General features: G+C 43.0%; 2 protein-coding genes across 4 annotated transcripts in view; both read right to left on the reverse strand.

Annotated features, from left to right (window-relative positions):
* Positions 1-2,659, reverse strand: part of STRN (striatin) — a 50,868-nt gene extending 48,209 nt beyond the window's left edge. Inside the window, exon 1 of one of the 3 annotated variants that reach the window (XM_035108286.3) lies at positions 2,182-2,659. In XM_035108286.3, the coding sequence (XP_034964177.1) occupies positions 2,182-2,475 (294 nt within the window). In that variant the 5' untranslated portion in view covers positions 2,476-2,659. The remainder of the gene's footprint in view (positions 1-2,181) is intronic. The other 2 variants (XM_060272900.2, XM_035108288.3) reach the window with 2 other exon arrangements.
* A 6,054-nt stretch (positions 2,660-8,713) lies between these two features.
* The window catches only part of HEATR5B (HEAT repeat containing 5B), a 43,603-nt gene continuing 37,062 nt past the window's right edge, over positions 8,714-15,254 (reverse strand). Inside the window, exons 32-36 of the mRNA XM_035108283.3 lie at positions 14,524-14,796; positions 12,426-12,650; positions 11,304-11,455; positions 10,468-10,681; positions 8,714-9,295 (exon numbers count right to left, since the gene is read on the reverse strand). Of these exons, the coding sequence (XP_034964174.1) occupies positions 8,991-9,295; positions 10,468-10,681; positions 11,304-11,455; positions 12,426-12,650; positions 14,524-14,796 (1,169 nt within the window). The 3' untranslated portion in view covers positions 8,714-8,990. The remainder of the gene's footprint in view (positions 9,296-10,467; positions 10,682-11,303; positions 11,456-12,425; positions 12,651-14,523; positions 14,797-15,254) is intronic.

Here is a 15,254-nt window from a genome sequence, read left to right on the forward strand (position 1 = left end):
GCATCTCAGAACTCATGCTATCTATGGATGATAGTGAAGTGCACTTTTTTTTTTGCTTCAAATGACACAACAACCTCTCATGTGGAATAATAGCAGAGACTATTCTACAATATTAGATAACCATGAACTGCTCAATCAGTCTTTGCTCAACCTGAAAAAAGGAGACACAGCAGAGATCAGTACCTTCACCAGGGACTTTATGCAGCCTATGACAAGTTAGGCTCGAAGATTTATAGGCAGCTCCCGTTTTGGACGCAACTGATACGTGCGCGATCATGCACAAGTGCACATATTCCGAACCCGGAAGTAACCCAGAAACGTCATAATGACATCACTGAAATATCACTAAAAGGGAGGAACAGGAACTGGGGAGGGGTGGCCTTTATGCAGGCTTTTCCGATGGGTTCCCAATTTCATACACAATGACCCAGAATGCAATCCCTGGATAAATGGGGAGTTGCCTATATTACCAATTCCAAGTTATGTTGGTAGCTTCTTGCACATTCTGGAATGCAGAAGGAATCTTCATCCTGTTGCACTTGTACATTTAAGGCTTTTAAAAACCCACTAAAAATTGAAATATCTCATAAAGGCCACAGTAATTGAACTACCCGCTGAGCAAAACTCCCACTGTAGCTGGTGTGTCTACTACAGAGCATGCTGTTTGGAGATCTTAAAGCCTTCTATCACAAGCGTCAGTGATTCTCCCCCACCTTCCTTCAACTTAGGGTCCAAAGGCTTGTCACAATATCCCAAGATGTTAAGAACATGCAGCAAACTCCACACCTTGCAGGTTTTGTCTAATTTTGCACATGTATGCCCATACTGACAGAACATGCATGTGTATATCCTTCCATTCCACTTCTTTACCAACTAGTCTGACATAAGATTTTTCACACATGGTACAAACACATCAATGAAGTGCTTCTGAAATGCTTGAGAATCCTAAACCTTGCTACAACTCCTTACAATAGGGAGCCCTGTTTCCATCATCCAAAGAAACTAAATGCCGCATCAGAAAAAAACCCTTACTGACCTCACACTTTCCCCATAATAAACCAACTGCCAAATTTGCATCTCATTCAGCCAACATATTGTGGCGCTTTGGTGCAACCATTTTTGCCAAAGAGTACAAAGTGGTATCTGTAAATGATTTTCCCTTTTCTGATTTAATCCACACAACACCCCTGTGAGGTAGGTTAGACAGAGAAGCAGTGACTGGCCCCAAGTCACCCAGTGAGCTTCATGGCCATGTGGGGATTTGAACCCAGGTCCTAGTCTGGCACTCTAACCACTACACCACTACTGGCCTCCATGAAAGATGGGTGAATGGGCACAGAGAAACACGGAGCAGGCCCTTGCCATTTGAATGAAATTGCCTTCAGCAGGTGAGGATATAAATACAATATTGCTCTATTTTACAGGGCTGTTTTAAGTACTTCTCAGACAATGTATGTGATGTGCTTTGAAAAATGTTCACACATATTGAGTCAACATTCCAAAGCAAAGTTGTTTTACATGCAGGACACATCAATTCTACACCGTATTGGTTAAAGATAACTAACAGACATCACACAAATCCCTGATAATTTCCTTCTCAAAAGGGTAGTAGCCTACTTGGGAGAGCAACTACCAGATCACATCCTCTCTCCTTTTCTATTCCCATGTGGAGCAAGGAGGCACATACACAACTCGTGTTCTGCTGGGACCAAAACTATATTATCGAGGCACCAAGCATCTGTGCATCCTGTAGGCAAGCCTGACCCAAGCTAACAGTTGTAGAAGAAAGCTCTCTTCTTAGCGGCCCCCTTCCCACCTAGCACTAACCAGGGCTTTGCTTCTTCAGAAGAAAGACCCCGCCAGCTTAGACAACAAGCTAGAAACCCTCCCCGCAAACCCCAGGCTGCGAGTGCGCGCTGACAATGATCATTCACGGCAAAGGCGCTCTGCATATGCTCAGAGGCACACTACTCCTCCACAGTTCCGAGGCTAAACCCTCCAACCGATGGGGAAGCACGGAGAAGAGAGAGATGGGGGGAGGGAGAGAAGAACAGCAGACACGTCCGGGCGGGGAAGGGGAAGGAAGAGACGCGCGTGTGGAGATGTTTGCATTCAGGCGCGGCGAGAAGAGGCGGCGGCCCGGACGAAGCGAAAGGCGAAGGGAAAGCGGCCGGACGGTACCTGCAGCTCCGCCCGCTCCGCCTCCCACTCGGCTCTCTCGGCCTCGAAGCGGCCCCACTCGTGCTGCAGGAAGTGCAGGATGCCCGGGACGCTGTACTGAGCCCGCGCCGCAGAGGCCGGAGCCGGGACCGCCGAGGAGCCTCCGGCCGCCGCCGCTACGGCTGCAGCCGCCGCCGCTGCCGCCTCCCCCGGCTCCAGCCCCTGCCCGGCCCCGCCCGGAGGCGGCGGCAGCAGCAGCGCGTTGTTGTTGTTGTTGTTGCTGAAGAAGACCCCGGGCCCCGCCTGCTCGTCCATGGCCGGAGCCGTCGTCGCGGCCCGAGGCCGCCACGCAGTCCCCACCGCCGAGCAGCCCCTGGAGCCGCCGCCGCTGACGACGCCGACCGACGACGCCCGCGCCCCGCTAGTCAGGCAGCCGCGTCTCAGTGGAAGCAGCAACAAACTGGGCGCGTCCTGCCCGCCGTCAGACGCCTGACAGCCGCCCCCGCCGGCTGCTACGGCGCGCGGCTAGGGACATGGCAGAGGGAGGGAAACGGGCGTTGAGACGGCGGGCCCGGGGCATGCTGGGAAATGGAGTCCGTTTTGTTTTCCGTCTCCGGTTTCTAAAATCGAGAGCGAGGTGGTAAAAGCGTCCGAAGGCTATTATATGCAGGTCTCAAGTCGCAAGTGGATTCTCCAACTGTCCTTCCGCACCGTTTTCTCTGCTCAGGATTAAATGGCTGTAAACAGGAAAGAGTTGACTGCGCATCATTCATGGTCGGGAAGGAAGGAAGCTATGCTGGTGAAAGCCCCGTCCCCAAATATCACTTAAAAGCTCTGAAGTTTCATTGAGGACTGACTGAACATGCTACTTCTGAATCGTCTACGGTCGGGTGTACTGGGTTTTTAAATATTTTAAATGCAAACACATATTTTAAAAAGGAAAAAAAGAGGCTACACGTGCACAAGCATGGCATCTTACAAAAGAAATTATCCAGACGCTTGTATTTGATCCCTGTTTACACAACCTATCGATACTCTAGGAGCCTCTTTGAAACTAAAATCAAGGCTGGTGCTATTAGGCAAAAAAAGAGGCGACTGCTACAAGCGATGAATGTTTGGCGCCGGCACAAAGGACACAAGGTCTCCCCTTTCCAGTACAGAATCTGATCAAACTGGGAATTGACTCATTCTACACCACTGGCAATAGCGGAAACAGTGTCCTCCACTGCAGGTGAAGGACTGGCCACCTAGCTGCGCACACACCTCTGTCCTTCATAAGCTGGCCCCTGGTCCCAGCACCTGACTCCCTGAGGTAGCTGCTTCTGCTTTTGTCTAATGGAGACATTGTTTGATTATTGATTCCTCTCTTCCCCTAGATCAGCGTTTCTCAACCGCTGTTCCGCGGCACACTAGTGTGCCGCGAGACGCTGGCTGGTGTGCCGCGACGTGCGGCGACGAGAGGGGCGATTTGCATTGTCACGTGCCTGGCGGCCACCGCTGACCCACCGGAAAGCAATATTTCTCCTCCTCTTTCCCAAAGCTCAGTGCAAACGAGCCTGGCGGCCGCCAATGCACAACACTGACCCACCGGAAAGCAATATTTGGCAAGTGTTTCTTACAGTCATAATTATAATATAGGGCGGCACAGAGTTAATTTTTTAAACTTTTTTAATGGTGGTGTGCCTCGTGATTTTTTTCACGGAACAAGTGTGCCGTGGCCCAAAAAAGGTTGAGAAACACTGCCCTAGATAAACAGAAGACATTTATTGCTAAGTCTATGTTGTTGTTGTTGTTTAGTCGTTTAGTCGTGTCCGACTCTTCGTGACCCCATGGACCATAGCACGCCAGGCACTCCTGTCTTGCACTGCCTCCCGCAGTTTGGTCAAACTCATGTTCGTAGCTTCGAGAACACTGTCCAACCATCTCGTCCTCTGTCGTCCCCTTCTCCTAGTGCCCTCAATCTTTCCCAACATCAGGGTCTTTTCCAAGGATTCTTCTCTTCTCATGAGGTGGCCAAAGTATTGGAGCCTCAGCTTCAGGATCTGTCCTTCCAGTGAGCACTCAGGGCTGATTTCCTTAAGAATGTATAGGTTTGATCGTCTTGCAGTCCATGGGACTCTCAAGAGTCTCCTCCAGCACCATAATTCAAAAGCATCAATTCTTCGGCGATCAGCCTTCTTTATGGTCCAGCTCTCACTTCCATACATCACTACTGGGAAAACCATAGCTTTAACTATACGGACCTTTGTAGGCAAGGCGATGTCTTTGCTTTTTAAGATGCTGTCTAGGTTTGTCATTGCTTTTCTCCCAAGAAGGAGGCGTCTTTTAATTTCGTGACTGCTGTCACCATCTGCAGTGATCAAGGAACCCAAGAAAGTAAAATCTCTCACTTCCTCCATTTCTTCCCCTTCTATTTGCCAGGAGGTGATAGGACCAGTGGCCATGATCTTGGTTTTTTTGATGTTGAGCTTCAGACCATATTTTGCGCTCTCCTCTTTCACCCTCATTAAAAGGTTCTTTAATTCCTCCTCACTTTCTGCCATCAAGGTTGTGTCATCTGCATATCTGAGGTTGTTGATATTTCTTCTGGCAATCTTAATTCCGGCTTGGGATTCATCTAGTCCAGCCTTTCGCATGATGAATTCTGCATATAAGTTAAATAAGCAGGGAGACAATATACAACCTTGTCGTACTCCTTTCCCAATTTTGAACCAATCAGTTGTTCCATATCCAATTCTAACTGTAGCTTCTTTGGCCCAGCCGCTTCATCAGCTCTGAATCTACTTGTACTTGTCCTCCACTCTTCCTCAGTAGCATGTTGGATGCCTTCCGACCTGAGGGGCTCATCTTCCAGCATCATAACTTTTATATGCCTGTTGTCTTTGTCCATGGAGTTTTCTTGGCAGGGATACTGGAGTGGCTTGCCAGTTCCTTCTCCAGGTGGACCATGTTTAGTCAAAACTCTCCACTATGACCTGTCCATCTTGGGTGGCCCTGCATGGCATAGCTCATAGCTTCTCTGAATTATTCAAGCCCCTTCGCCACGACAAGGCATTGATCCATGAAGGGGCTAAGTCTATAAATGATGCCTATGTATGAAAGTGAGAGCTGGACCATAAAGAAGGCTGATTGCTGAAAAATTGATGTTTTTGAATTATGGTACTGGAGGAGACTCTTGAGAGTCCCATGGACTGCAAGATCAGACCTATCCATTCTGAAGGAAATCAGCCCCGAGTGCTCACTGGAAGGACAGATCCTGAAGCTGAGGCTCCAATACTTTTGTTGTGTTTGCATCCACCTTTCCTCTAAGCTTCATGGTTCTCCTCCTCTTCCTCATTTTCTCCTCAGAAAACAACGCTGTGAGGTCAGTTAAGCTAAAACTGGGCCAATGTCACCCAATGAACTTCCTGACTGAGCAGGATTTTGTGCTTTGGTCTCCTAGTCCAACATTCTAACCACTAAACCACAGCCTGACCACGAAAGACCTTCACAATGCAGCCCAATCCAGACACTTTACTGAAAATCTTCACTAGTTATTTGTTCATTTCTTTGACTAAGAGAAGGTCTGGAGAACTAATCCTATGCAGAATTTCACATTCTTCTTTGATTAGATCAGCCACCCTTCAGGTTGTGGGTTAGTTCTTCATAGAACAGCTGTGAGATATTCTTAGGGTATTTTTATTTCTTTTATTCCTCTATATTGATTTCCTGGATTTGTCTCCTCGACTCCTCCTCCGCAGTACTGAGCTCCTCCTGCAGTACTGAGCTCACAGCAGTTTCAAAGCATCTAAAATTCGTTTGTGTTATTTAAACCTTGTTTGCAAGAAATACTGCATTTTAAAAAACTTGGTTGTATTCATAACAGCTATTCTGGTTTGCTTATCCTTTGTGTACCACCAGATATGAATACATTTTAAAAGTGTGCAAACTACATTTTAACTCCTCCTGTACTCCAGTGCAACTATTCTGAGTTCAGGATTCAAATTCCTGAAACAACCAGGCTCGCTTCTTGATGTGATAGTGGCCTTCTAGCTAAGCTTTGTTAAGGCAACCAAGGAAGTGGCTCTGTGCCTTTCTTTTAGCAATGCCTTTTAGCAGAGACTACTGGTCTGGAGCTCAGCTGAGGAAAAAGAAGAGACTTCCGGGGAGTAAACTGTAGACAGTGGTTAGACACCCGCATTCATTTGTCTCCTTTATTTTAAAATTTGGTCCTTCACTATTTATATGCTATATTGGGCAGATTTGAGTAGAAATAGACTTACCGCTAGATTGGACCACAGAGGTTTTGGGTCAGGAACATCTAACTCTAGAATCTAGATACTAAGATTAAGAATGACCATGCAACACTATTCCTGAAGATCGCAACAAGTTGCATATTATGGTGCAATCATTGTTAAACTGACCTGATTTTTTTGTGCCAACAAAGACACAGCTTAAGTCAGCCTCTCCCAGTCATCCAGTCCCACTTTATAGGGTGGTTTTACTGAGATAAATGGAAAACTGGAATTAGTAGACTAAAAACAAACAAAAAACTACAGCCTAAAAGTTAAAAACAAAATTAACTTCAAAGAGTTGCAATTATTACGTAATGATCACTTATTAAGAAAATATATGTTTTCATTTACTGTCACAGTTGGTTTGCTTAAGTACTGCAGTATGTGCTTTGCTGTCACAATTAGAGCTCTGACAAGCAGGGATTTTCAAGTAGGATAGGGTGTTCAGAAGTCTCAAGCCCTGCCCCCCCCATCCTACTTGAAGGAAGCTTGGTTAGGAAGCTTGCAGAGTCGGAATAATGTCTCATAATCAGAAGGAATAGACCAAAGCTATACACCAGAGATGGTGAAGGGCAGCGGATTACGCCTACCACTGTCATGAACCAGTCTCCTTCCAATAAGCTATTTTGGTATTAGGAGTTGCTGTGACAACCATATCCAGTCTTCTGTCTCCTACATGCATTCTTTGTGCAGTTTGGTTGCAATTCTATGCATATAAAAAAAGCCCTGCCAGCTGGCTTTCATACAAGCGCTGTTTGCATTCATCTCTTATCTTCATTGTGGGCCACAATGGTTCACATTTTTCATAGAACACTTTCAGTATGTTTAAAGTATGAAAATAGATTATCAGGCTAGTTGGGTAATAACAATTTCATCTTTAAAATTGTCAGGGATCTGTAAGTTTTGAGAATCATTAAAAATATATATGATCTGAAACAGGCTGGACTATATATATATATATATATATATATATATATATATATATATATATATAATCTTGTCCAGCCTGTTTTAGTTATGAAGATCATTCAGTAACTCCCCCACTATTACTGCAAACAGTTCAGGAATCTATGACAACAAAACAGCCCTACCCTTCAGAAAAATCCATAACTTGGAGGACTGATCTTACGTAATGTGCAAGGCCTGCAGACATTTCTCAACCAGAAGCATGAAAATGTTTCTAAGATCACACTAGATTATGGAAAGCTCAGACAACAGAGGCTTAGTGTTAGCAGAGAATGAACACCATCCACTGCCCGTTCACTTCACGATCTTGTACTAGCTTTACCAGAGGAAAGCAAGGCTCCTTTGTGAAGCAGAAGATTCTGTTGTTCAGTGAAACTGTTTTTGTTTCTGGTCCTTTTTTTAACAGAGGACATAGAAGTATTATGAAAATCAAGTTTATCTCCTTATAGAAAACGCTTTCTGTACTAGATAACAAGCTGCTGGTGTCAACTGTGTTTGTGTCATATAATTGGCAATAAACTTGTTGCCTAAGAGTACACCTCTTTTAGTAAAGAACCAAATAATGTGGGGGGAAAGAAACATAGGGTCTTGGCCTCTTGTTTGTCTTTCCATGGGTCATCTTGGTCTATAGTAGTCTTGACAGGAACATTTGGCAGAAATAAGTGCAATTTTGTCACATTTTCATTCTATTAAGTATTTTTCACAATGGAGTTTTGATTGCAATGTTGTGTGTATTTTTTGTAAATGATATCCACACATTATGCCCATTACAAAGAGGTATCTATCCACCATAGCATGCATCTGACAAAGTGGATTTTAGGTAATGCAATATTATACTACAATAAATGTGTTGGTCTTAAAAGATACCAAAGATGTCTTCTTGTTTTTGTAGCAAGACAAATATGGCTATCCCTGTCGAATCTGGCTATAGCCAGTGGTTCTTTTTTCTACATGACATAACAGGTTTGACAAATTGTGTATGTGCATGTTTAGTACAAAAATGCATTACCGCATCTGACTTTACTAGATAAATACTAATGTACACAAATTTCCTACTCTCCCCCTCAGGGACTCTGCTGGTGCCCCGCTGCCACCCCACACGCCTCCCTTACCTGTGTTGCTGGAAACCAGTGGCTTTTCTGCTAGCAGTGGAGAACTCAAAGCGACTGCCTCACCTGGCCTTATGGGCAGGCCTGCCCTTTCCCCCCTCACACATCAGTGAATTTGCCCAGGGAAAATAAATATATACGCAGCTTTTATAATCACATACTGAACCTGATATTTCTAGAAGTCTAAAAATAAAGGCCACCAAGTAATACACAAAACACTTAGTTACAGGAGATAGTTTAACACAGACTCAGATGCATGATCAAACTTATTCCATTTCATAAAAATCTATGTACATATAGATAATATTACGTCCCTTAAAATGCACAGATTTCAAGTTATAACACACACCTAGGAACATAAACCCCTAGTGGATAGCCATTGACAAACAATGCAAAAATACAGAGAGTGCTATTCAGTAACACAAAAGGAATGATATATTGCATGGTGATCGATTTTATGATTGGTTCCAACAAGAATAAATCAGAAAAAGCTAGTTTTAAGTTTAATTGTTGGAGTGGAATGTACTGTGGGTGGTGGTTGCCTGGCAGCTGCCTTTGCTTTGCTCGCCTGGCTTGCTCGCACTGCAGTTTCCAGCCGTATTTTCAATTCAGGGGCTGCTCCCATGACTGTCTTGAATGCATGAGGATAAAGGGGTCCAATCCGTGTTAGGTCTTGGAGGGCAAACTCATGAAGTTCTTTTGAGACCATAGATGCAGAAGAGAAAGCATTCTCATTCAGTAAATAAGAAATAAGGGTGGGAACAAGAAGCGCAAGCAGTGGGACTCCTATGGAGAGAAAAAAAGAACAGATTTAAAATTATGGACTTGAACTCAGAGCATCATGTTCATTTATTTCTGTTAAAAAAATAAAAACTCCAAAATCTCATTCCATTTCTGACTAATACAAATCCAAAAAGGAAAGTTGAAGAACTATTTTTAGGACCGCCTCGCAACTCCACACTGTGCTCAGTTCCAGAACAGCCAAATGTTTCCCTAAGGTACTGTGTTACCATGGGGGCAGATATAGGATAAAACTACATTTAGCAATAGAAGAAAAAGGACAGGTGGCATTTATTATATCTTCTTTTTGATTCTGTTGAATTATCATAGCATATCACAAAGCATGTAACCCGTATTATTACAGATTTGTTTGCCGTGTGCACTCTGAAGCACATGTGAACATTCTGCACTGAAAGAACCATCTTGGTTTTAAAAAATCAATAATGCACATCTGCTTCATCAATTGAAACAAATATGTTAGCTTTTTAGAGTTTGAGAGTTCCATGCCTATTGTAGATTCAGATTAGGGTGAATGGGATATATTGAATTGTATCTCCCATGAACAGAAGAGGGAGGAAAGTGAATTTCACACACCCTCCCCCATTTCTCCTGCAGCTGCCTGTGCTTCCTCCTACACTGTTCCTTGGAGTTAGTCAAATCTTCTGGAGCAGATATTTCTTGGCAGAGATGGAGACACACAGTGGGAAAGGAAGGCAGGTATTTTTTGCTGACTCACTCTTCCACTTATGGAAGCCTTCACTGGATCAAATAATCTACTGTGATTGAAGGGACACAATTGGATACAGTCCATAATCTATAAATTCATAACTTCCAAGACCTAATTTCTGTGGGGAAATGCCACATTCTAGGGTACTGTGCTCCAAACCTGGGACTACTTATTTTTCTTCATTAAAATTGAAGGTGATGTTACTTTTGGGAGTCCACTAGGTCTGTTAGCAATGACACTGATTGGACTAGGAAACTCCAGCATATCCTCAGTGTATTAATGACATGATTAGCAATCATGCTGTATGGCATTTAAAATTAAATACCAGGTGTAAGTTTAATCCTTCTCTCCCCAGCCACAGTCTATGAAACCATTCCTCCCACTGTGACAATTAGCTTTAGAAAAAGAACTATTACTGTACAATTTGAGTATTATTATTCAAGCTACTTACTATTCTGTTCTTCTCCAAGAGCTACCAGTGTTTCAAGAACTTTGATTCCTTCCTGAACTGCTAAAAGTTCCATTTTGTTGTTTGGGCGGTTGATCTCTACACTTTTCAGTTTCTCAACCATTATTGGTGCCAGTGAATGGATATATGGGGTTGAGAGGGCTCGATTGGTGTGTTGGAATACAGAAAGTAGAAGCTGGTAGCACTTGGCTTGAACCTAATCACAATAAAAAATATTGCTGTGTTAGTTTATAGTTGGTAGTGAAACCATCACAATGTTAATAATGGTTCCTGAAAGAAAAGTGAAAACAAGGCAATTCAAATGGTCAAGAAATACTGTTACTTGGTCATTATGTCCTCGGTCATTTCATCTGTTTAATAAACAGTATCTGTCATGGTACAAACTCTGGAACTACACAGAGTGCAAATAATTTGGGATAATTGATTTTGTTCCATATTTGAAAATCACAGTTCAAGACATGGTAAAACTTCATTTACTGCTGAGGATTCAGTTAGTAACACAGCAAGTTTTGTAAGAAAGCATAGCTAGTATAAAGTGAATCCCTGTCTTTTCGAGTAAGATGGTAGCTTAGGTTTGTTAAAATGTTACACCACATTAACCAATCTTGAACCAGAAGCCAAAACAGAAATGTTTTTTATGTTAATATATGGCTATACATAGGTTGAGTTGTGTAAATGAAGTCCCACTTGCAAACATCTTACATGCACGGGGGAATTAGACTACATGTAGGGGTTTTTTTAACTGCACAAATGGTAGCTTTAGGGAGAGTGAACTTTTAATTAATGCTGGGTCATTGGGGCAAAAATGGAATACTCACCCAAGGATCAGATGAGTTCAGTGCCATTTTGAATCTGTTCATGCAGCCATTCTGTAATGACTGCACTCCAATTATTTCTGTGCTTGCAGACCAAAGGAAAAGTGCAATAGCTGTAAGCATGCTGACTTCATCCACAATAGGCCTTGAGGCCTCTGAAAAAAATCCAGTAAAAACTGGCTGAGAGCTTATACTAAAACGGTTTTGAAATAGGCAAAATGAAACTGCTCAGTTACAAAGTAAGAAAATACTGGAAAATAAACATAATATTTCTGATTTAAATAGTAATGATATTTTATTGCACAACCCTTTCAGCCTAGTTTTTTTGTGGTTAAAACAACCACCACCCTATGATATAACATGGAAGTGGTTTGTACTTGATATGTTTCTGAAAAGCAGATCCACATGAGATTTTAAAAACTACATTCCACAGACATATGCAACATACAGAATGACTCACAATAACGTAATTGTTAAAAATATTGATATATTTAATAATCCAGTATACCTGTTTGTTCTGATTTTTTATTGTTATTAAAAATATGCAACACACATTTATTTTGTCAAATTAGTCCCCTTTTGTTAATAAAAGAGCTGAATTGCTCATGTATCCTAATACTTATGCCGTATATGGAGAAGTTCAAACTCAACAAACATAGGGTTTTTAAGGCATTAAAGGAGGATGCTGGGCTCTACAAAGAAGCACTAATACATCAAAGAAGATTTGGACACCCCCATGTGCATCTTTATTCCTTTCTCTTTTAATTCTATAGATCTAACAGAAATAGCAATGTGATTATTGAAATAAGTACACCAGTTCTGGTTCCTATGAGAAGAACAAGAGTTTGGATTTGATATCCCACTTTATCACTACCCGAAGGAGTCTCAAAGGGGCTAACAATCTCCTCTCCCCTCCTCCCCCACAACAGACACCCTGTGAGGTGGGTGGGGCTGAGAGACTTCAGAGAAGTGTGACTAGCCCAAGGTCACCCAGCAGCTGCATGTGGAGGAGCGGGGACGCGAACCCAGTTCCCCAGATTATGAGTCTACCGCTCTTAACCACTACACCACACTGGCTTTCCCTTTTGCTTATTTTTTCAGTAGCTGTGTTTGTATGCAAATTACCTGGCTGAGAGTATTCCAAGATTGAGGCCAGGGTGCTGCGGATAAGATTTGTCCACTGTTTGTGTATTTCTTCATTCATTGTCATTGGAAGAGTTACAATATTTTTCAATCCTTGAAGTGCTGCGGAGACTGGCGGTGGGACATGGTTTCCTGTTGTTTTCACTGCAGTATCTTTTAACACTTGAGTTAATAGAAACAGGACTGTGGGCAAAATTGTCATGCATCCTGAAAGATAAAACATATTTACTTGCACACAAGTGTAAGAACAAAATGCTACACCATAGGCATGATCCATAGTGCTATATTCTATGTAGCATTTCACATGAGCAAGTACGGCCCACTGTTACACACAAAGCATATCTGAGTCATATAACAGAAAAGCCACTGTAGGCACACAGCTACCTGTGCACTCCAGAACCACTGGATTTTGTTTGTGTGTCCATCCCACACCACGTGTTAAAATACAACATTACACGTGATGCTTCCAATCTGTCCTGGCGCCTTGACTACCATTGTGGAATTAAAGGGAAAGAGAGGCTCATATCAAACCATAGAAGTAAGCATGATTACTATGTTCTACCTCTATTGTTGGAGGCAGCATGCTTCTGAATACCAGTTGATGGGAATCACAAATGGGGAGACTGCTACTGCTACTGCATTCAGCACCTGCTTGCAGGCTTCCTGTGGGCATCTATTTGCCCACTAGATGAACCTCTGACATGACTTCTCTTATGCACTCTATTGCTCTTTCACTTTCCTAGTGAAACTAAAGTATCCTATATACGTATGTCGTTTTGGAAGTAACTATGTCCTAATAGCAGTGACGCGGGTGGCACTGAGGGTTAAACCACAGAGCCTAGGGCTTGCCAATCAGAAGGTCGGCGGTTCGAATTCCCATGACAGGGTGAGCTCCCATTGCTCGGTCCCAGCTCCTGCCAACCTAGCAGTTTGAAAGCACGTCAAAGTGCAAGTAGATAAATAGGTACTGCTACACTGGGAAGGTAAACAGCATTTCCGTGTGCTGCTCTGGTTCGCCAGAAGCGACTTAGTCATGCTAGCCACATGACCTGGAAGCTGTACGCCGGCTCCCTCGGCCAATAATGTGAGATGAGCACCGCAACCCCAGAGTCGGTCATGACTAGACCTAATGGTCAGGGGTCGCTTTACCTTATGTCCTAATAGCTGCATTTCCTGATTGTGCATGGATATAATATTAATAGGGACCCAGGTGGCGCTGTGGTTAAACCACTGAGCCTAGGGCTTGCTGATCAGAAGGTCGGCGGTTCAAATTCCTGTGACGGGGTGAGCTCCCGTTGCTTGGTCCCAGCTCCTGCCAACCTAGCAGTTTGAAAGCACATCAAAATGCAAGTAGATAAATAGGAACCGCTATAGCGGGAAGGTAAACGGCGTTTCCATGTGCTGCTCTGGTTCGCCAGAAGCAGCTTTGTCATGCTGGCCACATGACCTGGAAGCTGTCTTCGGACAAACGCCGGCTCCCTCGGCCAATAATGCGAGATGAGCGCGCAACCCCAGAGTCCGTCACGACTGGACCTATTGGTCAGGGGTCCCTTTACCCTTTACCTTTATAATATTAAAATCTGACTCAAAGCTGCATATAATGTTTTCATTTACCAAGTAAGTTCTGGGTGCAGTTTATTGAAATGAATGCGTACAGATTTCAAGAATGTTCTACTGAAGCAAATCTCTGAAGTTTAAAGGTACTCCATAAACTGATGTGCAGTTGGGGTTAAAAAAAAAGGAATGGGAATTCTGTCCCTTCAAGGAACCACGGGGGAAGGGGGAAATTATACTGTGAATCGCCCTGAGATCTTCAGATGATGGGTGGTATACAAATTTAATAAGTAATAGATGTTTTGGACTACAACTCCCATCAGCCTCAGCCAGCACAGTGCTGGTTGGGAAAGGCTGCATTAGAGCCTGTTCTGCTTGTCTGTGCCACCATCATAAACATTTCTCCGAACACTTTCCACATTTTTAAAACAGGTTTCAACCTGTCATGCTTTCCTTTCACTATCCAGGATACACTTTCTGCAAAGCCTACTTGTCCATGCATCTTAAGAAAGATCTACTGCATTACCAGCTGGGGAACAGAGAGTGGGCAGGTCAGACAGAATTCCAATTGTGGCAGCTACAAGACGAGCACTTTCTTCTGGAAGCTGTTGGGTTCTGCTGGAGATATGACTCGGAGAATCTGACATTTTTGTGCTCAAATGTGGCATGTGCCGTACTAGGATAAACATTAGGAGCTCCATGGCAGCAAATACAAGAGATTTTCCTGGCACAAGACCCCCACTTTCTCCTCCTTCGCCCAACATGGTGCTTGTGTCTTTTTCTTTTACATCTTCTTCATCTACAAAATAAGAACATAAAAGGCAGTATGTGTTAAAAATGTGACTATCATACGGAATCCATAAATGCCAATGCAGAAAAGGATTCAAAATAATGCATAATAAATACTGAAAGTGTAAATATAGCCACATAGTATTACAACAATAAAATTGTTTAAAATGTATACATTAATATTTAGTAACTAGACAGCTTCTGTTTACTGTTAGAAACTGTGGGTAGAGAATCAAAGGTGCCACAATTCTGCTTATGCTATCAGCTAAACAACTGAAATAGTGTTAATGCTGTTTCCTTTTACTAATGTAAGGAAATATAGAAATATTTTGATTCTCTTGTGGCATTCAAATGCATGAAAGTATACTAAATGATTCAACTTAGTTTAGGTTTGTTAAGTGTGCAAAATAAAGAATATAAATAGGATGGAAAAGGATACAGTTTGAAATATCCTATCTTCACAAACAA

The sequence above is a fragment of the Zootoca vivipara genome, chromosome 3 (genome assembly GCF_965207765.1).
Source record: "Zootoca vivipara chromosome 3, rZooViv2.hap1.1, whole genome shotgun sequence".
Lineage (NCBI taxonomy): Eukaryota > Metazoa > Chordata > Lepidosauria > Squamata > Lacertidae > Zootoca > Zootoca vivipara.